Source organism: Numenius arquata, chromosome 15 (assembly GCF_964106895.1).
Source record: "Numenius arquata chromosome 15, bNumArq3.hap1.1, whole genome shotgun sequence".
Lineage (NCBI taxonomy): Eukaryota > Metazoa > Chordata > Aves > Charadriiformes > Scolopacidae > Numenius > Numenius arquata.
Window position 1 is genome coordinate 11,571,910 of NC_133590.1, and position 26,000 is coordinate 11,597,909.

General features: G+C 40.2%; 1 protein-coding gene across 1 annotated transcript in view; it reads left to right on the plus strand.

Moving 5' to 3' along the window:
- The first annotated feature begins 568 nt into the window (after positions 1-568).
- The window catches only part of INPP5F (inositol polyphosphate-5-phosphatase F), a 44,916-nt gene continuing 19,484 nt past the window's right edge, over positions 569-26,000 (plus strand). The window contains exons 1-6 of the mRNA XM_074159001.1: positions 569-665; positions 15,911-15,991; positions 23,138-23,274; positions 24,648-24,776; positions 25,290-25,457; positions 25,791-25,847. Coding sequence (XP_074015102.1) covers positions 569-665; positions 15,911-15,991; positions 23,138-23,274; positions 24,648-24,776; positions 25,290-25,457; positions 25,791-25,847 — 669 coding nt within the window. The remainder of the gene's footprint in view (positions 666-15,910; positions 15,992-23,137; positions 23,275-24,647; positions 24,777-25,289; positions 25,458-25,790; positions 25,848-26,000) is intronic.

The window sequence follows — 26,000 nt, forward strand, 5'->3', positions numbered from 1 at the left end:
GGCCCTGCGGGGACCCGCCGCTCCTCCGGGCATCGGGTAGAGTCCGGGCCGCTTGGGAGCCGGGCCGGGCCGCCCTCGACCCCGGCGGGTGGGCGTCGAGGCTGAGCAGCGCCGGCGCTGAGGGGAGGGGACCCGGCCGCCCCCATCCTCCGCCGTCCCCTCACCGTCCCCTCGAGCGCCGGCGGGGGGCTGAAGGGAGCGCGAGGAACCGGCGGGCGGGAACGGCAGCCCCGCCCCTCTGCACATGATAGCCCCTCCCCTCGGCACGTGCAAGCCCCGCCCCGTGCCGCTCTGCACCTTTAACAGGGGGTGGGGTGGGGGGTGGGCTGACGGGCAGCGTCACGTGGAGGGGCGGGGCCGGAACCCGCGCTCGTGCCCGGCCGGCTGAGGGAGCGGCGGCGGGAGGCGGCGGGTCCCTGCGGCAGCGCGCACCCGCGCTCGGCTCGGGAGCGCGCCCCGGCCCGGCCCTCCCCCTTCCGCCCCGCTGCGGAGCGGCGGGAGCGCCCCGCTCGCCATCCCGCCCGCCATCCCGCCCGCCCTCCTCTCCCGGTGGCGGCGGCGCGCGAGGATGGAGCTGTTCCAAGCCAAGGACCACTACATCCTTCAGAGCGGGGAGCGGGCGCTGTGGTGCAGCCGGAGGGACGGCAGCCTGCAGCTGAGAGCCGGTGAGGGGCTGGGGCCGGCGCCGGAGCGCGCCTCGGTGCTCGCTTCCTGTGTGGGGAAGGGTGGGCCGGCACCCACCCACCCACCCCGGGGTGGCCTGGCCGGGGGGCGGCGGCCGGCAGCGGCCGGGGCGCTGAGGGGACGGGCGGGCGGTGGCGGCCACCCCGAGCGCCGCCGAGGTTGCCCGATAGCGGTAGTGGAGGTTGCCCGGGTGAGGGCGGCGGGGCTCGTACACCGAGGGTCGCCCGGGCAGGGGGGTGGCCTCCTCTCCCCGCTTGGCTGAAGCGAACCCGGGCTGCCTCCGCCCGTCGTCCCGGTTCGGTGCGGGGGGTGCCGCCTGCCCTGGCACCGCTGTCCCGGCGAGGAGCCTGCCTCCTGCAGCTGGATTTTTTTCTTGCACTGTATGTTTTGTTTCTCGGCGAAACACCGTCGGGCCGCCCCTGCCAGCTCCCCGCGCGGAACCCGAGTAGTTTATCGTGTTGAAACGCGTCTGGTCACCCTCAGGGGAGCATCAGCAAAGGAGAAAGGCCATCTTGTGTTGGTGTCAGCCTTATATAAGTGATGCTGGCCAGTGTTCCTGCGAGGTGGTGACTGCCTCTTGGAACAAACGTGTCCCTCTCCGAGGAGAAACTGAACAGGTGTCTACCCTTGTAAATCGCTCTCAAATTTTTTTAGTGGCTGTAGGCAGCGTAAGTGACAATCACAAAGGGGGGGGGTATTAATATCAGGCTGCAGAGAAGGTAGTGGGAACAAAAATTGGAGATAAAGTGAGTTGTGTTAACGGAGATTTCAAAACTGGTAATTATAATATCCTATCTGGGAGGTTAGTCAGTAGAGATGCCCATAAAATGAAATACTATCCTTAGAAATTAGCTTGCTCTGAATAATACATGTAACTTAGCAGTAAAGGACTGTAGTGTACTTGCTCATAAGTTCAAAAAATACTCTCAATAGCTGGGTATTTCACAAAGCATATGGCAAGTTGCACAGATGTTACTTGCAACTTTCTAAAATTGGGATCAATGTTATGCCAAAAAAGCCAGTTAAACATGCGTACGCCCAGGTTGGCTAGCTGAGTACAGTGCACTTCGTGAGCTTTTTAAAAAGGCTGGAATAACTTTATATGTAAGCATGAAATACCACTGTAATCTGTGTTTATCCAAAGAATTGTTTTTCATACTGGTCTGTCTTGTGTTATGTTTTCGTACTTGAGTCATGCTAATGCTTTTGTCTTGTCAGTGCGATTTGTTTACATCTCTTAGATATAATTACTGTCTGTCTCAAGTTAACATGATTTATACTTGTCCAGCAGCTTCACTTATGGTTGAAAGTCCAGTAATACTTCGATTTATAAATCATCTTACAAAATACTTGATGTTAACCTAGCAAACAGTACTACTAGTCAATGAAATGCATGTTTTTGGGTGGAAAAAACCCCTCAGTTTTAGATTTGCTATAGTTATAATCATCTGCATAGACATAAAAGCTCTTACTTGACCCAGAGTAATAATAGCACAAACTAGTGAACTGCAGTGCTGGAGATAGTTTGAAAGCTTTAATTTTAAAAGCATCAATCACTTGTTTTCATGCAGCTGTTGCTGTGATTTTTTTTTTTTAAGTCCAATAACTTCGTGGAGGCTTTGCCAGTGCTGGGTACTTTGCATGCTGTTCAGCAGGATTTTGTCCTTAGCTTGCTTTTAAATTTTCAACCGGCATACATATGATCCCTATTGTGTGTGACCTACAGATCAATGGAAGGTAATACGATATTGAAGTCTCTCGGTGTGCTTGAAACTCTCTGATTGTTAGTCACGCTTTCCTATTTCTGTGTGTTTGTAGCTTTGTTTTTTCAACCCTGTGGATCATCTTATTGAAGGCGGGCTCTAGGGCTGTGAAATGAAATACCTTAGTCTGTTGAAAGTAAACCTTGAGGAAGAAACAGTTTTCTCGCAAGATGTATTTCTTGGATCAACAGCTCTTGCTTGTATTGAGGACATCCAGCTTTGTCTTAAGTTTGCAATTTTATTACACTTGACCATTTATAATCAAGGCCACTGACCGGAAATGAGTAAATGGATTACTGTGTGATGAGTCACTGCCATATTGAAAAAAACCAAAGTCATAACTTGTGTTCATTGACATGTTTAATAGCCTGTCAAGAAACTATAATCAAACTATGTGTCTCTACTTGTTTTTAGAGGCCCTGGTTTTATTCTGTCCCACAGAGGCTGCTCGGGATTAATCTTTACACGTTTATGGATTGAAATAGATAATACTGGCAAACCTTGCAAAGTCTTGCTTTATCAGTCTAAAGCTAAAGAGCTGACGCTAAGCTTTATAATACTCTCCTCCCTCAACCATAAAGGCATGTGCAGAAATTTACTAATCTTAAAAGCTATAGTTCTGACCTCTTTGAATCATGGAGAGAACAGCTTGAGTTAAAAAAGGCAAAAAACCTTGGTAAATATTAGCTATAAGCAAAGTCTGAGGTTGACCCTACTTTGCAGGATGTCTGCCTGTGTTTACAAGATGTATCTGGTGTGTGTGTGTGGTTTTTTTTTCTCTGAAGTGAAAGCATTAATGAGTTACCTGCAGGAAAATCCATGAATCACTTTGGCATCTTAGATTTTGTTAGGAGTTTAGCTGTCTACAGGGTACTTTTTTCAGTGTAGTGAAAAAACACATGTTCAATCATGCTTTAAATACTTTACATCAGATCTTAATTGGGATTTCACTCTTGGTTTACTCTGCTTATGCCTTGCTTGGCTGCTGCTGGCTGGTAGTTCTACACAGATTACAAACATCATTTTATTGGTATAAATTATGTATTTACATATGTTTGTGTATACACGTTCTATAGAAAAGAGCAGAAGTACTGAAGACACTGAATTCTTCTCACTATGTTCTTATCAGCAGAAGGAGAAATGAGATTATTTCATGGAGTAAGAATTTCTGTTATCATTGTGTTGGCCTTCATGATATTCTGGGCAGTAATGCCAGACTAAACAAGATTGGGAGTAGTTGCTACTAAAACCAGCGTAGTAACGCTGGTTCCCACCACACTGGAAAAAAGAATAATCTACCAGGTATTTTGAGTGATAGATTGGAATTATTCTAACACAATTTATAGGGACTTCATGCTCAAAGACTCTATCACCCCTGCTTGTAAGAGTAAGGTTGTGTCTTACCTCTGGAGCTGTAACGAGAGACAAATGAGCATTTGCTTGTTTTAAACACTTCAGGAAACTAGTGTTACGGCACTGCTGTGAATCAGCAACTGAAGCAATGCCTCTTAAATATTTTTCTGTTAATGAGAGACATGTTACCAAACAGTATTCTTGGGGTATCCAGGGAGACATTGCAGGTTGGGTGCCTTGTCTGATAGTGTGAAATCTCTGAATCACAATTCATTAAGGCCAGCTAATACTGTAGTTGTGTGTGCTTGCCTTATTCCTCAAAGACATTACAGGAGTCATGCAGAAATTACTTGTCAGGATTCCTGAGCTGTTCTTCATGACTGTAGACTGGAGGAGAAGAGCAGTTCCTTTGTTTGAAGTCTAATGCCTGCAAATGCTCAAGTGAAGGCCTTAGTCTAATGCATGGTGTGAGGAGCAATGCCGCTGATACCAATAGATGTATCGGTAGGTTTAAGGCTACAGCATAGTCCTAAGCATGGTTCTGAGTGTTAATTCATGTTGCTGAATTATTTCATACAAAACTGAATTCCTGAATTTCAGGAGTATGTCTTGGAAACCGCCTATGTATTCTGGAAAGTATTTCAGAGGAGATAGTTGTAGCTTTAGAAAGATTCTCTCCATTTTTCAAGTTACTTCATAAAGAACCTCAAGCTGTTTTCTGACACTTTTTTTAGCTGCAATGGTTACCGAACTGTTTCTCACCCTTGCCTGCTCATTCTGTTCCCTCTTTTTCATACCCTTTCTTAGTTGTCAGCACAACATACTTGTGGCATATGTGACAAACCAGATGTCAGAACTGATCTGTCTTAGCTGCAACCCAGCAAGAATGTATGCTTAAAAAATCTTGATCAGTTAGTTCCTGTTGCTGCTTGCTCCCTCTCATGAAAGAGAGCAGAGAGGACTAGGGGAGAAGGGTGGGCTGCTCTATCAGTCATCTGAATATTACATACATTTGTCAATTTTGTAGCTTCTGAAGGTGAGAAATTCAAATGTACTTACCAGAGAAATTTTTTTTCTACTTGCATTAAATAAGATCTACTTTGTAATTCCATCCATGATTCTTTTTACAGAGCATAGTAAACCTGAAACGGAGACTTAAATGGGTTGATAGTATGCTACATCCTAACCTGGGGAGAATTCAATAAATCTTGAGGTGAGATGTTTTCTGATTAGTTTCCTGTTGAGGTTTAGTAGCAGAAGACAAGTTGAATAGGTCTGGAAATGCCAAACTTGTCCCAGCTCAGATGCATAGATGTCTTGGAATTCCTGCCCACACTGAAATTACTTTAGGTTTTAAAGAAATACATGAAAAACCTTTTAAGCTTGATATGCTGTTGCTTTTTTTTTTTTTTAACCTGATGGTTGCTTCCTTTGTGAAGGGAAAAAAAAAAAGCTTCCCCCAAAATTAAAATGAATCTGTAATTCAGGTGGATTTTTGTGGCTTGTATTTTGCTAGTGGGGGTTAGACTCATCTTTGATCTCTGATGGGTTAGTATTAACTAAATAGTAGTGGATAGGAAATTGCAAACTACAACTAAAGTATTTAGAACAGAAGGCACTGACAGGCAGCAGCCTTTCAATTAAGAAGGGTCTGCATCTGTATCAGGCTGTGGTTTTTCAGCCTGCGAATGCTGTTGTTCTTACTAAGTTCTTTAAGAGTTTAGCAGTGTGGGTGATATTTCAGCTGCATGTGTAAGGAAACATTAAAACTTTTTCACTTAAAGTTTTTTAAACTGTCTGAATGGCAGTAAAAGGTGACCATTTATTTGATATGCTGTTAATGTTCTTTCAAAACTACTGTAGATTGGAATGTGATTTTTTTTTTTTTTTTTTGGTGGTCTTTAATTGATACTATAAAGCATGCAGGAGACACCTTATGTTGCTGAAGTTATGCTCCGGAAAGAATGGTTAATGCTGTAACTTCTCAAGCTGAGAGGTTTTATTTAAGACACTTCCTGAAGGTTTTGGGTGACTTTGGGACGTGATTTGGTGGGCAGCGGGGCATTTGCTGATAATGAAAGAGTGTGACTGACAACAAGGAAACACTTTGTCCCCCTTCTCTTCCCAACTGCTGTGCTTCATGGCAGCTGCAGCAGGAGGCCCGAGATATCAGGGGACTGCAATAACTTCCACTAAATACTTCCCTCAAACTGTGAGACTTCTCAGATGGTGCTTTAGAATTTTCTTTTAGAAGCAAGTTCTTCAATGCAATATCAAACAAGTCTCAAATGTAGCTTTATTAAATATTGAATGTGTATTTCAGAAACTCATTCTGTTAGGGTTGTGTATTGAGACTTGGGGCCCAGAGTTTGGCAGGCTGTACTTCTTTGCCTTCAAATGTCTCAAAGATTTGAGACTACTGACAAAAGCTTTTTCTGTCATTATGTAGAGGTTTCATGATTCATGTTCAATGTTATAAAGAATACGAATTTTTAATATACATAGAAGTTTTTAGAGAGTAAGATACAAATTTGGTAACTCAAAACTTGCTTCTCATCAAGTGTTAAACTTGCAATAAACATGTGGTTTTAAAAAAGCAGTTATTTTCACTGAGTGTTCTGGATTTGTTACAAAAAGGCATATGGCTATTCTAATTGAGAAATTTGCATGTGCAACTAACTCTGTATTTCTTGAAAATCCACTAACCTAACCTGATCTAAGATTATTTAACTATTCTCTTTATTTCATAGAATCATAGAATGGTTTGGGTTGGAAGGGACCTTAAAGATCATCCAGTTCCAGCTCACCTGCCATGGGCAGGGACACCTCCCACTAGACCAGGCTGCTCAAAGCCCCCTCCAGCCTGGCCTTGAACCCCTCCAGGGATGGGGCATCCACAGCTTCTCTGGGCAAACTGTTCCAGTGCTTCACCACCCTCGCAGGAAAGAATTTCTTTCTGGTATCTAATCTAAATCTCCCCTCTTCCAATTTAAAACCATTACCCCTTGTCCTGTCACTACCTCTCCTGACAAGAGTCCCTCTCCGGCTCTCCTGTAGGCTTCCTTCAGATACTGGAAGGCTGCTATGAGGTCTCCCCAGAGTCTTCTCTTCTCCAGGCTGAACAACCCCAGCTCTCTCAGCCTGTCTTCATAGGGGAGGTGCTCCATCCCTCTGATCATCTTCGTGGCCCTCCGCTGGACCCGTTCCAACAGGTCCATACTCTTCCAGTGTTGAGAACTCCAAAGCGGGACACAGTATTCCAGGTGGGGTCTCACGAGCACAGAGTAGAGGGGTAGAATCACCTCCCGCGACCTGCTGGCCACACTTCTTTTGATGCAGCCCAGGATGTGGGTGTCTCTCTGGGCTGCCAGTGCACATTGCCGGCTCATGTTGAGCTTCTCATCCACCAACACCCCCAAGTCCTCCTCAGGGCTGCTCTCCAGCCATTCTCCACCCAACCTGTATTTGTGCCTGGGATTGCCATGTCCCAGGTGCAGGACCCTGCACTTGGCCTGGTTGAACTTCATGTGATTTGCATGAGCCCATCTCTCAAGCCTGTCCAGGTCCCTCTGGATGGCATCATTGTTTGTCATTTAAACAATGACAGACTTTCCCCAGTTTATTTTCAGTTGTGATATAGCCATATCACTTCTGCAAGTATCATTTGCAAAAATATTAGCCAGGAAATGACACTTGTTGTGAGACAGACTATGAAAACATTTGCCCACTGAGGAGGGGTGTGCCCATGGGTACCTGCAGGTTTTTCTCTGCCTGTTTAAACCTTGTGTGAAGTGCTCTAATTCCTCTCTGTGGGGTTAATGCTTCCAGCTGATGGTCATCAATTTTTATCAGCTGATCGTGTTCTAACTATATCCTCATTTGTTAAAATCATTGTGTTTCACACGTCTTTATAGGAAACAAAGTAATAGGAACAATTATCAAGAAGAGAAGAAACTGTTGGACAGATTTCTGGAGGAGTAATCTGGAAATAGTGCAAGCCCCCTTTTTATGAAAGCTCTGCTTTAGTAAATGGGAATATTAATACTAAATGATCAGTTGTGTATTCTTGTTCCAAACACTTCTAATTCCTCCCCCAATAAAAACTGGGAGAGGATTTTTTTTTTCCTGAAAAGTTGAACCGAAATGAATGGAATTCCACTTGAACACTTAAGTTCTTCCTTTTAAGGGAGAAATCTTAGTTGAATAGAAGCTGTGAAACAGGGTTCATTATGTCTTTGAAAAACTGAAAACAAGCCACTTTAAGCTTGTTAAACATGCTTTAAGCTTGAAAACTTATGCTCTGTTTTGAGTAATGTAGTGAGTCTTTATCTCTGGTAACATGATAGGGGATGGCAGGCAATATCATACTGAGATGCTGATGTAAATCATGTAAGATGCCAGCATTGTGCAAAACAGAATTCTGAGCCAAAGTTAGAAGTATATGACCTTGCCCAGGAGACAGTTGCAAAATGTAAATGGCAAATGTGCTGTTCTGTCATTAATTGTTAACTTTGAGTTTGTTTTCTCCTTGTCTGTTTCTCAGTTTAGGAAAAATAGCAACTTTCCAACATATGGCTGATGCTTAAGTTTGTTTCCTATACTGAAATATCTTCCAGTAATGTTTAAATGATATATTGCTGCTTGTCATTTGACTAAATAGTCAATTTGTCCCCAACAGTTATATACACCCCCCCCCCTTTTTTTTGTTTTATGGTGTGTGTGGCACGAAATCCTTTACTTTCTGTTTCTGAAGCACTTGGGCCAAGTTTGAGTATAACTGCCTTATTTACTGTTTGAATTGGTGGTTCCCAATCCATAATTATTTTTCTTCTTTGAGTTTGATTAGCTGGGCAGCCTGAGAGGAAAGTTAATTATGCAGTGAGAAGAAAAACCTTACCTTGCTTAGACTTGGCTCACTACAGCTATGCCAGGATTTCTCTCGCAGCTCTTCAGCAGCAAAAACATGTCAGTTCAGTGACAAATAAACTATTTTTGAAATCCTTCTGCTTAATTAATGTTTATATTTAAATCTTTTGAGGATGGGATAGCTTTCTTGCATTCTCTTTTGAGTATAGCTGTAACTGTTGAGCAAACTTTTTGAAAGCGTATCTTCAGAATGAGTGAAGGTAGTGTTTAAACTGTCAGTTTTGTAAGTAGATTTGAATAAACTTTCTCCTGCCTTTCTGGTAATTTCCCTTTTACAAAGTATATAGGATTAAAAAAAAAAATGCAGACAACCTGCTGCTTTCCTAGCTTTAAGGATATACCCACAACCAACCTGAGCTTTGAAATACCAGCTGAAAATGGGAATGTGTGTTGGTCTGTAATAAAATTTATTAGTACAGTATTGTTACTTTGGGAAAGATAGATATTATTTTCTTACTTTTATCACTTCTGAGAAAGTATGCATCTACTAGCAGAGTTCATCAGTGTAGAAGAATAAAGGGAAATTCTAAAGTAAAAAAAACCAAACCCACTTCAGTGACTTAGTGCCTGTTTACATTTTAAGAGAGTCACTGCTGGTCACTTAAATGAATGATATTTATAGGTTTGTGGGACAGGTGAGGAGGTGATTCTAATTCCAAGTGGCTGAAAGGCATTTAACAGCTTGTTGCACGCATCTAGCCACCTAGAGCAGTGGCCTCTAGCTGCACAAGACAATCCATTGGGATGTGTGAAGAAAATATTTTGTATACCATAAATAAAATAGTTTTAAAATAGTGTTTCTTTTATCTTTATTAATATCATCCACTTAAAACTTTTATTTTTGTGTATGTTTTATAATGTGTGCAATATTAGTACAGCAGACCATGTGTATAATTTGTAAATAAATACATTTATTTGGGGTGCGTGCTAAAAAATTTTTGGTGGCATGTGATAAAAAAAGTTTGGAGACCACTGATCTACAGGGTCAAATGGTGTCTGGAGGGAAGATGTTTCATCTGGTAACAACAACGGGTACAGGAGTTCCTTGTGCAGTTACTTGTAATACTGGATACTCTCCAGACAACTGAATATTTTCCGTATGTTTTTAAGTTTCCTGGGCAATGCCCGGTGACTCAGGAGGTTTTATAACTGCACCAGAATACAAAGAAGGGCTCTTTATCAAAATGAGTAGTAAGGGTTCATTTTTGTTAGGCACTTTGGGACTTGCATCCTGCTTTTGCAGCAATAATACAAACTTGTATTGTATACTCTCATCCCCACTGCTTTAAATCTGTCACTGTACAGCCTGAATTGTACTTGAGTTCTTCCTGTTCATCTCGTCTAACTTCGAGATACTGAGGGGAAGTGTCCAGAGAAACTAAATCACTGTTTCATTTTCCTAGACACAAGGGAGTAGGTGTGTACTCTGTAGCGTGCTCTGCTTCTGCAGTTGAGACACATGCTCTGTGAGAAACTTACCTGGAATTACTGTTTGAAAATACGCTCTTCCTCATTGGAGGAGGATAAGCAGGCTTTCTAGCTAGGCTGGAAGGCGTAATAGCAATGAGAAAACTAACTGGGATTTTTCTGAAATCCTCCTGGTGTAGCCCAGCTGTAGGCTGCTCAAGGTGGGTGGGTGTGTGGGCAGGCGGATGTGGGGTAGTGGTGATTTCACTTCTCCTGTATAAAGCAAAGCATTTAAATTCTAAGTGATGGAGGGCTCTCAAGACTATAACTCTTACAGACAGCGCAAGCTGTACAAATGACAAATTAAAGATAATTAAAACAGATGATAAGCTGAAGGAATAACTTGTTTAAAGTTTAGTGGAGTATATACAAGTAAATGAAGTTAATACTTCATGGCAATTAAGAGCTTGTACTTGTACTGAATGTCTTAATACTCCTCCATCTTTCTGCAATTATAGTAGCTTAAAAATAAATTTGGAAACCTGTGCTGAAAGGAAAACTTAATTAGCCAAAGTTTGTTTGCCTAAGTAGTACTTTATTTCCTACAAGACAAAGAACTTCAAGTTTATACTCCGAAGTCTTCCCAGTTAATTTGTAATCTCTTAATCCTGACTAATATTTGAGAACACTGTTCAAAGATGAACTGCAACTTGGAAGCAGACTTTCCTTTGAAAAGCCACAAAAGGTCATAAGGGTCAAATAGTGCTAATAATAAAGTCTTGTAGTTGTCTTTGATCTAAAGCAGATACAATGTTAAAGAAAAAAATCTCAACTGTATTTACAAATATTGATTTTTTTCTAAAAGTTTACATTTCAGGTGTGAAATATTACATCAGCAGAGCTGGAAGATTTACTTTGGCTATTTACAGTGGGTTACTCAGCTTTTACTTTTTATAAATAAATATCTATTGCTTGTGGTAAGAATTGCTATACTCTCAGGCTATGGAAGGAATTTTTGAGAAATAGCATGCATTTATGGCTGTGTTTATACACTCACGTATAAACTGAGCTTGAAGTTCAGCTTGATGTTTTGTATATTTTTACACTGAGTACACTGACAGGAAACGCTTTCTAGCCAAGATCCATTCCTGAAAGCCAGCAAAGCTTGAGGAAGATAAGAGGAGTATACTCCCTGAACTACAGCAAGATTGGGAGATAAACAGTTATAGCTATAGCAGTAGCTCAGTAGTAAGGGCTGGATTCAAGTGATTGCAAATTAAATCTTTTTTTCTTCCTGCCTTCTCCCCGAAGGAAGCCGATAGCACACCTCCTTTAACTCTCCACACTTGCCTACAGTCATTCACGCTTGAGCAAGTGGCTTATCCCGAAGCAGCAGTCTGTTTTATTATCAGAATTTCTGCCTGACCCTGGATCAACTCTGCTGGTGTTAAACTGGAGAAAGAGCTATAAAGCAGTTTTGGCTTTTGATGCTTTTCCAAGTTGCTTTTGTGTCACCTTTTCAGGGTTATGTTTGTGTAAACAAAGAATTAAAGAACTTCATGTGGTACTGCGTGGCCCTGCATCACTGCTGGTAACCTCCGAGGGTGGTGGTGGAAGTAATCACATCAAAGCTGGTTTTGTTCTGAGTTTGTGACGGAACTTCTATTGTGCTGCGACTACAATGCTGATACAATCACTGTGAATGGTAAATGTATCGTCAGTGATTGTTAATCTCTGACAGGAATCAGCAAAAAGAGGCAAGGCTTATTTCAGTAGCTTGAAATTAGCGGGATAGGGGAAAGAATGGACACTTTTGTACTTTGTGCTGGAAACTTGATAAGCAAGTAAATACCTAAAAGAATTAAGGGTGTGTGTTAAGGCCTATCAAACCCTGGCATTTCTCTCAAATTAAAAACATACTCAGGACACTAGAGAACTCCCCAAATCAGGGAAGATATTCCATGGGGCTCAGCTCCCTGCTTGTAGTGACTCTTTTTGTACACAGCTTCCTACTTTCTGCTTTGAGGGACAACAACTATTTTGACAGTGCTCATTATCACCAGCACAATACTGTAAGAAATCGGTTTCAACAGCATTGTTGCAGTTTCAGGCTGCTAAGTCTTTACTCCTGCTGTGTGAGTGGCAAGAGATCACTAGACTACTGGCATGACATCTATGGGAAGATAAGTTCGTGTGGGGAAACAAGAGTAACTGTATTGATAAATTAGATTTCACATTATATCTCGAAGCATTCAGTCTGTTTTGGGTGTAGTGAAAAGTCCAGTGTTTTCTTTGACAGAGCCTTGTGGTAGTTAATTCTTATTGACAAGGCATTTCTTTAAAAAACAAAACAAAAAAAAAAAATCAATCAAACTTGCCATGTGTTGTTTCAGCAGTCAGAAATGTGGCCACATCTCCTATGTATGCTGTCTGAAGAATTTTAACTGAGAATTTTCAGGTTTGTTTTGTACAGTTACTTTCCCCCTTGGCCTTAAAAAGATGTAAATACCTTCTGTAACATGTATCACTGTCTAACAAATTGTGCTACCTTTTAAATTCTGCTCTATTTTACAGTTAAAGACTAATCTCCTCCAGGCTTGCAGAAATCTTGGATTTCTGTATATTTAAAATTGTTATGTAAGCAAAGATTAAGTGGTTATAATTTTCGAAGACACAAGATGATGGCTGAAGATAGCTGCTGCCAGACAGACTAAATGACTGCAAGCAAACGGTCTCAAAAAACTTTACAGTGTTGGGCAGCAGTTGGAGATGGCTTCTTCCAAAGTTGGGTTAATAGGACTGGACTCAACATGAAAGCCCATATTCTTTGGGGGAGTGGGGTGGTGGTGACTATAGTTAAACTTTTTAATTTGTTTCATCCACCTTATGTTTCCAGGAGTGTGGTCTCCAAGAACAGGAGGTTCATATTGGTATTTACTGTAGTGATATTTATTTAGCGCGATGGGGTGTTGGCTCTGAGTTGAGATATGACTGTCAGGCAGGAAACTGAGCTATAACCAGTTATGAAGTTCTAATCAGAAAGTCAGAACTAGATGTGGTTTGTTTACTTAAAACAACTTGCTCCTCTGCACACATACTTTCCTATAGAAAGTGGTCTGGAAATAGTATCACAAGATTGACTTTCTTTGATGATAATGTAAAAAAAAAGCAGTGTGATTCCATAATTAGTATTTTTTTTCACAGCCTACAGACATTCCTTCTGTAAGGCTTCTTTGCATCTAGGTTTTCTTGGACACTGAAAAAAATGTTAATCTACTCAAATGTTGCTAAATATGTATGTGTCAGTTTTTTTAATGCCCTGCCTTCCACAAGGAAAATTTTCTTGAGGCAGTCAACCTTCACTGTTGGTAGCTTGATAATCACACTTACCTGAAGAGCCAGTGCTGCCCAGCTGGTAGATCCATATTTGCTGTATTTAATCAGCAGATTGAAGTGTAATGTGTATTTAAGTGCATTCTCTATTTTTTCCAAAGCTTGTCTGTATTTTATGTGAATGTAGAAGTCAAAGCTTAGAGCCAGTTCTCATTGTGTCTCTGTGCTACCTGGGAGAAGTATTCCTTCTGAAGTCTTGAACGCTGTGTGTGGTTATGTCTAGGGCTACGTATCTCAGAGTAAGCCACAAAACTAATAGAACAGCTACATAAACCGACTTGTCCTACAGTCCCTGCTACTGGTTTCCTTATATCCTTCTACAGGCAAGTCTAAACTATAGTTTCCTTATATCTGTAATTAAAACAATCTTTCCTTATTTTTTTCCTTTTGTAAACTACTAGAAGAAAACCTCACTTACTATCCAGAGCTTCCCTACTAATACCTCTTGTCATAGCAAAAAATCATTGGTTTAAAGATACTTGGATGGTATTCTAGATTACTAGGTTTGTAGTGGCAGTGGTAAACCTTCAGTGGTTTGGATCTTTAAATACTTCCTGTGCCTAGCGTTTTTTGGCTACTTGATGTATCTGGCTGGTTTCTAGCTCTCTCTCATCGGAATATGAATTGCAAAGATAGCAAAAAGTAGATGAAGTCTGAGATTATATAGCTCTAGAAAATTCCTGGGGGTGAAGACAAGACTCTGGGACTCTGTGGGTGAGTTGTGAAAGAAAGAAGATTTGGGAGTGAGGAAAGCTGCGTTCCTCTTTCCTGTGAGTTTGATAGTGCAGATTTTCTACTCAGCATACAGATGCTCTTGCATGTTGTATGGTCTGTAACTCTGAGCTCAAGGTGTCCTAGAACTTGTTCTGTATGAGCACAAGTCTTCGGCATATGGATACAGGATGAGTTTAGGCACTTCAGCAAGGTTAGAGAATAAATCAAACTACACTGTCACAGCCACGGTCACCTATTTCCTGGTGCTCATCTTTCTGTATTAGTCTCCTTAAGAACTTCATGATTCATACTAGGTTCTGTACAGACCAAGTAACTGTGTGTGGCACTCCAGCAGTGAAACAGGAGGAACCAGGAGTTTCTCTGCAGATAGTCTGTTAAATGGTACAGCCATTGGTTACACACATTAATTTTAGCTCTGTGCTGCCTCCTGCAAAGATAGCTTTAAATTCTGCTACCATGTTGTCATGGTGCAAGCTGGATTGGACACTAAAACTTTTAGTTCTTGCTTGTCTGCATAAAAGCTCGTGTGATATATTTCATTTAAATGAGTTCCACTTAGATCTATCCTGACTTAAACCATTTTTATTGTATCTCATGTGAACACTTGTATTTAATAATGAAATTAGCTGAGCCCGTTGCACTATTGAACATTATGCTGAAAGCTAAGAATAAATGTGCATTCTTAGAATAGTAAAGCCTGAATTGCAAGTGTTCCAAGGAGGGCACAGTGTTTAAAAATAAGTGCATAAAAAAATATCAGACTGCCAGTTGTCACCTGCAGATCTTAGACTTCCAAGAAGAAAATAATGTCTTGTAAATAAAGTGTGTGTGGGTGGATGATCGTACTCTTCTGTATCTTAACCACTGTTAGAAACTCTTACTGAATATCAGCAGTGGAAGGGTGTGTGACCATAGGCTACTACTAGTGTTTATATTATAATACTAACTTGCCTCAAGTGGTGGCTTGAAAGCCTGTTGAGAGGGGTACCCTTCACAGATTACAAAGTTGATAGCGTTGCCTTCCTGCTTTCTCTTCTACTTCCTATGTGGTTCACTGGAATTTCTTAACAGTAGGAGAACTAGAAACTTGAAACTTAATTTTGTGTACTTTGGTATTCCATGTAGTTGTGAGGGTGTTTTAACAAAAGAGGAAGTGTGTGTGCTTATATATGGAAAGGGAATGTGAAACTACTAATAATTGGATAGGTTTGGGAGAAAGCTGGGGCTGAAAGTTAACATCTGCTAGGTTTTTGAAGCTTCATTATTAACTTAATGACCAGTATTCAATTTTACTGCAGCCATGTAAAATTTCAGTTAAGTGACAAATTCTAATGGACATTAGAAGAATTAAGCCTCCATTAAACTGAATTACCATAGCCTAAAACAATTATGTATTTTTTTCTGAACTATCTGTGAAAGATACAGGGTAGGGCTTTAAATTGGAAATTTTAGTAATTTGGTCATAGCTACCTGGTAACAAGTGAAAATTGAACAGCATATTTATCTTACTGCAGCAATTGTGGTTTATTTTCGACCCTCTGAGGTGGGGAAGGTTGAGAGAAAGACCATCACTGGATTAATTGCTCTGAGTTTCCTAAAAATAAAAAAAGTCACACCAAAAAAACCATGATCTTTATTCTTTTTTGCAGCCACTGATCTTCTTTTGGCTTGGAATCCCATTTGTCTGGGCCTGGTTGAGGGAGTCATTGGTAAAGTTCAGCTTCATACAGGTATGTGGGGTGTTTTTTTCTGCTATGCACTTTAAAACAAAGCCAGTGATATTACAAATAATACTGTGTAGTGCTCTTTGCAACAGAGTACTCGCCAAATATCTGAACTTGTCAAAGCGAATACATTATAGTTGTAGATGCAAATTCCCTCTACTTCCCAGTGTATGTATTTTGGTTTGTCGCTGTCTTGTAAAAATAGACAACTGCATTCACAAAGAGTAAAAATTTGTTTGAAGTTCTGTCTGAGGTTCTGTGTGAGATGCATAAAGTTCTTGCACCTTTTTGAATAATCCTTTCAAGTAGTTTTTTGTTGTTCTCCTATAGTACAGTGCAAAAACTAACGATGGAAGTTTTCATGAAAACATGAATCTTGAATTCTCAATGATATATGAAAACCTCAAGAATAATTACTACCTTGGTAGATGACTATTTGAAAGTAAAAGGAACACTTAAATTTATTTGTTAAATGTAAGACATAGCTGTAAGATGGAAGCAGGTATAGAATGCATTGTGATTTAATGTTAAGTCTGTCTAACTGATTCTAGTAACTTTTTCCTGTAAAACAAGGTCAATGCTTTTAGCTGTAGTCAGCTGCAAATTCCTGTAGCCATGATAAAGATACCTTTTGATATATACCAGCTTTGTATAGGAAGATCCTTCTGCCAGTAGGGCTCCGGATATCTGTTTACTGACAGGTAGGAAAGCTAGCTGTAAACTCTGCTTCGATTACTGTTCTTTTTGTGAATTCTTAGACCGTGCATTTAAAGTAGTGCTTGGCAATGTGATCAATACAGGTAACGTTTCAAGTGTGTTCCAGGATAGTGGGATGGATTAAGTGGTGAAAGGGATCAGATGTTTGTGGTCTGTTGAACAGAAACAGATTAGTCAAGGTGGCAGTGGCATACTAGCAACGGGGGAGGAGGGGGCCAGGGACTGGCACACCACTGCATGGGCATTTGATGGGTCTAGTCCTAGGAAACGCTTTGGCTCCATGATTACTGTAACCCCTAGGTCTTGTTTCGGAGAGTAATAGTTCAGAGGTCATCTCTTCGTGAAGTTTGTCATCACATCCTCTTTCCAATTGTATTGCTTCATCTTCTCTGAATTTTACCTGGTGTTTTTGTCTGTGCTCATTCTACAGATCTGTTCAGCCATCCTTTTTCAGATCTGATGATATGAAGTGGTTCAGACTCTGCCATCTCACTTTCTCTTCTCCTCATCCAGGTTGTCTGTGCTGTGCAGCATGTGCTGTTCGTGATGAATGATGGCTAAACTCCAGTAATGGTCTCTATGCTGTGGGAAAATGCTCAATTACTGTTTTCTAACATGTTTTTTTGGTGTCGTGGTGTTTGGTTGTGTGTTGTTTTGGTTTTTTTTTTTTTTTTTAACCAAGCACTTAGGTACATAAAAGCCTTCCTCCCTCTCTAGGGAGTCTAGTATAAAAGCCTTTGAAGGGGGAGACCTTGTCAAATCCTTTCTGGAAGGTCCAGTGTGTTATGGCAACCGAATATCCTTGCATGTGGGCTTATTGTGAGGCGCTTCCTCTGCTTATGAAAGCTGAGTTGAAACTTTCCCCAGCATGTGACACTTCAACAGGTGCCAGCTTGCTGTTATCAAGTAAATTAAGATTATCAGGTAATAAATCTGGTATCTGGTCGTCTTTCCATGTGTCCTATAGAGCTACTGAATCAGTTATGCTCATCCAGGCACTCCATTCAGTTGCAGCGTAGGCCAGTTGGAAGCTTTTTGTTTCCTCTCTGCCTTCTTCAGATGACACCATCACAGACTGTTCATAAACTATACTTCTTGTCTGTATTCTGGTGCTTAGTGATGCAACTGTCCTGTAAATGGACATTGATTTTCTACCTTTAAATGTCTGAAGAAACATAGAATCTCCAGCTATTTGTCCTTATTCTTCTGCTGAGGACTGCTGCTCCCTTGAATCTGCTGACAGTTGCTGATGCGTGTCCTCCATCGGGCTGCAGTCAAGATGAGAGGGCTGATGGAGATGTCTTACATAGGTCTCTTGAAACCTATTATTGTTAATGAACTCTCGCTTAATCATATTCAAGTGTAGGGTTTTTTTTTTGTAGTCCTCTAGGCTGAATCATCTAGCACTCTGTAACAGTAACCTGTCTTCATTACTTATTCTTGTATCAATCTTTGTCTCTGGGATACTTTATCAGCAGAAGTTGTATAAATATTTAATATTGGTGCACAGTTATCCCCAGACTTAGTGCGAGTACTATGCTGCGGAAGCTGCGCAAAATGCTTTTCTCCCAGAGCTGATCTAGAACAGGAGGACTTTTTGCTCTGATTTCTAGCCCCTGCCTCTAGACTATAAGGATCAGAAAACTTAATTTGGAGCTCTTTTGGTTAACTACAGTCCTGTATAGGCTTGTCCTGCTCTGAACCTTGTTATTAGCTATTGTTGGAAAGAAGTACTGGCATGTTCTAAAAATGCTTAGCAAATACTGACTAATACTGGAAGCTTTAAATACCTTTTTAAGTATTGAAGTTGCTACCAGTGTGCTCTAGAGCTGTCAGTAAGCCTATATGCACTTTAATGTCTTGGGCATAGGTCCTTATATGTTCTTGAAAGAGTAGTTTAATGCAAGAATGCTGGAATAGTCCTAAGATGATTTTGAAGTGTCCCTGAAGTCAGTCTTGGACCATCCTTAATTTAGCATTGAATTACCTGTGCCAATTTGCTGTAACTAGGAATGGGATTTAATTTACTCTTAATCTTGCTGGTTTTATTGCAGACCTAGTACAGGAGAATTTGTAGGAAAGCTGCTGTGCTAGCCAATATTACATGGTTTACTTTTTAATACTCTAAAGAATTTTTGCCATGAGGGGGGTCAGTTTTACCTTTGGACTTAACTGTACACTCATATTGGAGATGAAAGTCTACTTCAAGTATCATTTGGTTCTTTGCTAATACTGAATTTTCTTAAACATTAAGATGCCTTTTTTGGGGGGGGCGGACGGAAGGGGGAGAAACTCCAAATGACAAAACCTTCATTGAATATCAGAATGCAAGGATACGGTCTCTTCCCTTTTTCTGGTCCATCCCAAGATGACTTGTAGGAAAATGTGTAGTAAGGAATAGAAGGAAAAGGATTTTAGAATGTGTTGTGGAGATAAGTTACCAAAGCAGAACATCGTGTATTTTCTTGGTACAGATGCACAATTAAAATTGTCTCTGCATGATATCTTCCCATATAGAGACAAGCACATCTCTTGCATAAGCATTGTCTCCTCTATAGAATATTAATTTTGTTTTATGGTCCAGTTGGCGTGTGTGCATACATACAAAATGTAAGTGTAGCCACTCAATTTCCTTTCGTCAAAATCCCAATACAGAACTAGAAAGAGGTTGTGTGGGTTTTTGTTAAAATAAAAAATAGATACTTCGATCCACCAAAATGGTAATGATAGCCTAAAATTGAATCACTTTTAGTCAGAGACTGCTTAGCAAGTTGATCAAACGTTGTAGTGCTAGAATATGCTTACAATTAATACTGTATATCTAACTATAACTAAAGCAGGGTTCCTTAACCAGTTCCAGCAACTTCCACTTAACTCATTCAATGCCACCACATGTTTTTCAGTTTCTTGGTCAAAGCACACTCCTGTGCAGTTTAAGGTCTGTGCATGTATCAATTTGTTGTGCTCTTCCACTGCTGGTTAGTTACAATCCAAATTAAATAATAATATTCTGTGATTCTGTGATTAAACACTGCTGGCAAGGTTGCATAGACTTAGTAAACAAAAGGGAAGTAGAGTTCCTCCTTCCCTATCCCCAGGAAAGGAAAGCTTTTTTGTTAATGTGCATCTGAATCTTGGTAGAAACAATGAGTGGTTCAGAGTCTGAAATAGAAATTGCAGCAGTTACATCTCACCAAAGCTAACTTCATCCCATCAGCAACTTACAAATTAGTTGCATGAAAAAAGAATAATTTAAGTTATTCAGGTAACAAAAAAAAAAAAAAGAAAATGCCAGCATGGAATTTCTTGGCTGAAATCAAAATACTTGCAAAAAGCAGCATTTATAGTAAACTTATGCTGAGTTTAGGAACTGCAAAAGCATTTGGGGAAACTGTATGCTATATTGTTTGGGAAGTGTTAGAGCAAAGCAGCAGTGGTGTGCTGACAGTGTTGAAGTAAAAGAGGAGCTAAATTCCTGTTTTAGTGAGCAATGGGAGGTAATAGCTTACTTTATAGTATTTTAAGTTAGTTGCTGACATCCACTCTTCATAAAAATGAACATAACATCTTAAGAGATGATTTAAAACATGCACTATTCTGGAATGACATATAGCTGTAGTGTTCTGTACACACTGTACCTCTCACATTGAGTAGAGGATAACTATTATTTCTTTTAAAGCTATTCTGTGGAACTACTTTAACTGCAGAAGCACATACTCTTCTCAGGGATTCAGTTATTTAGCTGTTGCTGGCAATTGTAATATGCTGCTTCTATGGCTGTTGTTGAAGCTTTTACTTCAGGGTGTACTTATCTGCATGATTACTTCCTCATTGTTTTCTTTTGATCTGCTGGGGAATTCCTGTTTTCCTTCAGTGTTCTGTGGCTCTGGCTGTAATACAAAGAGTTTTGAAATGTACACCAAGATGACTTTGAGTGCGCTTTTTAAAAATGATAAAAGGATACAGAACTCACTTGGCTGTATTAAACTCTTAAGTTCTTGTTTACTGCTAGCAGGGTTTGTTAATATGAGGTAAACTGAAGAGGAGCCAGAGATTTTTTTTTTTTCCCCTTTTCCATTTTTCACTAAGGTGTATCTGGTTAGAAATGCCTTTACATAAGGTTTTCCAATGGAATCACATTGATTATTTTACGGGAGCTCTAGATGGTATACTTTCTTAAAAGAGTATCTGTTTTATTTGTTGACATGCACTGCTGATCTTCTCATAGGAGTAAGTTGTATGGGTCCCCCTCTGTAGGTGGGAATAGATGGGATTATAGGACTGCCCAGCAGGAATATCTATCTATCTGGATGCCCTATTGTACTACCCTTCCTGTTAAGCTTGGATTTCCCTGGGTTTCCAGAGACTGTATTGCTTTTGCCTGCAGGAAAGCAATATAGAAAACGGTAGACTTTCTTTTTAGATGAAGTGGTAGACATCTTCATCTGTTGCTGGTGGTTTTGGCAGCACTTCAGTTTCCCTATTTTAAAAGGATTTTCTTACCTATTCATTGGTCTTCTTGCTGTTGCATAGAGTTTGTCCTGTTTTCCTCAGCTTCCCTTTTCTTATTTCCACCCTATCCCCATGGCTGAGGGGATGCTGGAGGCAAAGGTAGGTGTTCTCCAAGTGATGTTGCTGTACCTGTACAGAAGAGTTATTCCAGTACCTGCTCTCAGTAAGGATAACTGTCTTGCTGGTGTTTGCTGTCACTCTCTTGTCTCTGTTATCCTTTGACCAACAAGAATAGCACAGTTCACCTAGTTTTTGGGGGACTATGCTTATGTCATGGCTTTGAGTAACCTGGTCCAATCTCAGAGCTGGCCCTGCTTGAGCAAGGTGACATCCTGAGCTCTCTCCCACCTGACTTGTCTCTGATCCTGTAGAGATTGATTCTGATGCTGTGTTCAGGAAGTGGTGCAGGACTCCTTTTAGAAGATCGCATACACTAAAGAAGTGGTGCATGAATTCATCCCCCTTCCTCTCCTCCCTATTTTGGGGGGCAGCCTTTGCTCCTCACGGTGCATTTGTAATTATGAGGACCTGTAATTTTTAAAGGTTTGTTAGTACCTAGCATAGGCACATCTCTCTTCTAAAGACAGTGATATAGAATCAAAATAAGGAGTGGATTGTCATAATGCACAGCAGCCTATTTACGGTGTTTGTTCCTTTTCTTTAGAAGAAACTGCTACTTACACATACCTGGTCAGATTTGGGCAGAAATGTTCAAGGCTTTTTAATTGCAGTTATTGGAAAGATGCTTACAATTTGGATAGAACTTTAATTCTGTGCTGTGAGTATATTGGAAAATGTGGGAAAGAACAATTCTGGGTGTCCTGTGACTTTAAACACATTCTCCTAGGTTTTTCATAAGCACTCAGAGGATAACACAAGGTTTAGAATTTACTGAGCAAGGAAAGCAGACTTTGCATTAGCTACAAAGCCTCTAAATAGACTTTTTTTTTTTCCCCAAAGGTTGTATATTGTATTTTGCGGCATAATACATGACACAATCTACTGTCACAAGTGTGGAAGCATATCTAAGTCTAACATACCAGACTTTTAATGTCTGTGTATGACCTCTTCAGTTAAACTCAGTTGGTTGCTTCTCAGTTGGGAGAAATAGTGAGTGTAAATGTGTGTCTAAGACTTTCTGTACCTTTTCCATCTGTCTTGACAGAACTTTCACTTTTAGCTCAGTAGTATGCTGAGTCAACCAAGGGATTAAAATGTAGGAAGCTAATGACCAGGCACTATTCAGTAGCCAGTGGGAATGTTCTGTTTCAGTCTCTTTTTAAAGTCTTGAAGCCATAATTGTGAATGTTGTAGATTGAATGTGGGTATGGAATGCACTTGTCATTATCCTTGTTAACCTTTGGCTCATTAATTCTACACCACTTAGACGCTTATATTTCAGGAACGATGTTGTGAAGCTTTGCATCATAAAGCAACTCATGTACATTTAATGTTTGCTCACCAGATTTCTTAACTCAGGAATCTTGTAGCTGGTACCCATGTCTGTCTCACTTGCTGTTTTATACACGATAGAAGGTATGAAGGGAAAATCTTAGCTTGCTGTCTGTTGAGCTCAAGCTATTTTTTTTCTTTTTTTCAATTGTACTGCTATTAGTGACATTGGGGATGTGCATCATCCTAGAGATCACCTCATTAGTATAGATGAAGCAGTGGTAATTTTACCTTTAACGGGTAAGTCTATGAAAAGTTAATCTCCTTATTATATTAGAGATGGAGTAAGTATTGTTTTTTAGTGTTGTTTTTTTATTGCTGTGCATAATAACAAAACATAGCAATAATGAATCAGTGTTCACTAGTCATATAGTTCCTGGCAGGGGTTTTACACTGGGGAGAAGCTTCGGGCAGACTAATCAAAGTAAATGCCTGACAGACAAATCAAAGCATCTACTAATCTTTTTCCAGATTTACCGTGGTGGCTACTTTTAATTCGTCAGAAAGCATTGATTGGCAAAATTCCAGGAGACCATGAGGTTTGCAAAATAACAAAGATTGCAGTGATTCCGCTTTCTGAAACAGAACCTCAGGATCTGGAATTAGAGGTATGACTATCCGTAATGAATTCTGACTTATCCCCTTCTGCTTCAATGAAATTTAAATGTGAAATATAATAATTAAACATATGCCTCTTATCTCTTTTTTTTTTCCTGGGGTATGCAGACATATTGAACATTTTGTGTTTTTAAATACCTTGTTTGGTTAAAAGGTTTTTTAAATAGAAATCACAAGTTCTGCTCGGGAGGGAAATTACAATAAAATTATACCCGAATTTCATAAAGATCCTTGAAAATATCACACAAGAACAATATTTTATTAGTGTAATTAAGCAACAGATTATTTGAGAACAAAAATGAATCCACTGGAATCATCTAAAGGGACAAAGCTGTAGACTAAGACAGGAATCTTGTGTTTTGTTTTTAAAAAAAACAAACCTCTCCTGATTACATGTTAATGACTAGAATGGTAAGACTTGCAGTAAGTCCTGGTAATTTAAGATGATGTAAACGGTGGTTAATAGACTGTTGGGAGACCAATTCTTCTGGCTTTGGGTTTCTTTTTTCGGTGTATGTGTTGGGGGGAATGCTGACGGGGACACAGGATGACTTGTGATAGTCTCTAAGGTGCCTGTACAACAGCACGAGAATCCTTCCCTGAAGAGGGAGAGTAACACGGAATCTCCAAAGCTTTGGTGGAACTCTAGGAGCATGAAGAGCTGCTTCAGAGTCTGGGCATTAGAACCTCACAGAGTCTGGGATACAAGAATGTGACTCGAAATCTAGATGTAAAACCTTCCTGTTCTTAGTTGTGTAGGCAGGAACGTACCGCATCCGCTAGGTGCTTCTGTGCCTAGAAACTTATACAGGAACTCTCCCAAGTACTTCAACTCGCTTAATCATGAGGGTATCCCCAAATATCTCTTAGAGCTTTCACGTGTGTGTACTTTGGGGGAAGAAGCTGTCGTATCTTTGCCCTCTGAATCAGGAGAGAGTAGATTTGTTTTTAATGGATGCTTTTGCTTCTGTCCTGCTTTGGAACCGTAATGCTGTAACTTGGCTTCAAGGAAAAGCCTTGCTTTACATTTTGCAGAATTTTTTCCAAAAGATAAAGGAAAAACAATACAAGTGAGTAATACTGTTTTACACTGTATTTTGGGTGGGAAGTTGAGGTGGGTTTGGATACTCAAGTCGTGTCAAATTGAGGCAGGTGTTCTCACAGTCCCAGGAGAAAATGACTTTCATGAAAAAGAGGGAGAGCAATGCTATAGATTGAAATACAGGGGGAACATACAGGTTTCTAAGTGTCTCCCCAAGGCTTGTGGGCACTGCAGGCTTGCTTTTGTAGACTTCAATTAGAATTTTCTTGAACTTGTTAAAAAATATTTATGTATTTGCTTTAATTTGATATCATTATTTAGCTTTGTAAAAAGCACCATTTTGGGATAAACAAGCCAGAGAAGATTACGCAGTCCCCAGATGACACAAAATTTCTGCTGAAGACTCTTACTCAAATTAAATCAAATGTGTCTGCTCCAAATAAAAAGAAGGTAAGGTTTTGTACTGTTTTCTTGCTTTGTTTAAAAAAAGTAATTAGTTGATAATTCAAAGGTTGTGGTGGATGATCAAATGGAGTACTAAGACCTAAAAAGAGAACTGGTGAAAAACTGCACAATGTGCAACTACTGTCATGAAGTTTGATTTAGTTTTTGATTATTTAACTGTTGCTCTTTTATGATTTTTAATTTTTTTGTTATATAATAACTTTGGCAGAATTAATAGTGTGCCTTCTTAGCAGGATTAGCTTCTAGTGGGTCTCTGAACTTAACAAATTGCTCTGCATAAGTATGTCTTACCATATAGAATTGGAGACAAAATTTGATGCAGCATGATACCTCTGAAGATGCTGGCCTTTGTGTTTATCTCTGATAGGAATTTTAAGATCCTGCTCCTCAATGAGGAAATGTTTGTCCTACAAGGTTAGAAATGGCATGTAGCAAATACGGCCGGAGTCTTTTCAATCAAAGGGGAAAAACGTAAGAAAACAATTACTTTTCTTTCAGATTAAAGAAAGCAAAGAAAAAGAGAAGCTGGAGAAAAGATTATTGGAGGAGTTGTTAAAAATGTTCATGGATTCAGACTCCTTTTACTACAGCCTGACCTATGACCTAACAAATTCTGTGCAGAGGCAGAGTGCGTGTGAGAAAACTAACTTACCACTGTGGCGAAAAGTAAGTGTGTGTAGTTTTCTTTTTTCTTTCTTTTTTCCCCCCCTTTTGGGAGATGACCTGTTCAATACTGTATGTGGTCAGCACTTGGCTGGTCATGTTTTCTGCTGGTACAGTCTACAGCAACTGAAGATCGTGCCCCGTAACCAGTTCCATTGCAAGGAAATGAAACAAAAGTCTCCAGCTGCATGTCTTCAACTGAGCTGTTATATTCAAAAGTAGGGAACACTAGACTTGTATGTACAGTTGTAGTGAATAACACTGCTGTCTTTACCAAAGATATTGCCAAACCTTACTTAAAAAAATTGCAAAAACAGCCCTTTTTGTTGTAAACAGGTTGATGACAGATTCTTTTGGAACAAGCACATGATTGAAGATCTCATCACCGTTGATGTGAGTCTTGTTTCTAACAATGTATATTATGACAACCATTCTGTAGTTTTAGTTGAAATGTTTACTAAAGGCTGCATAGAAGTTTACTTAAAAACCTGCTTGGCAGACAGATCAGGGTCAGGGCTGTGCCTTCTGAAGCTGAGCAACTGGCAT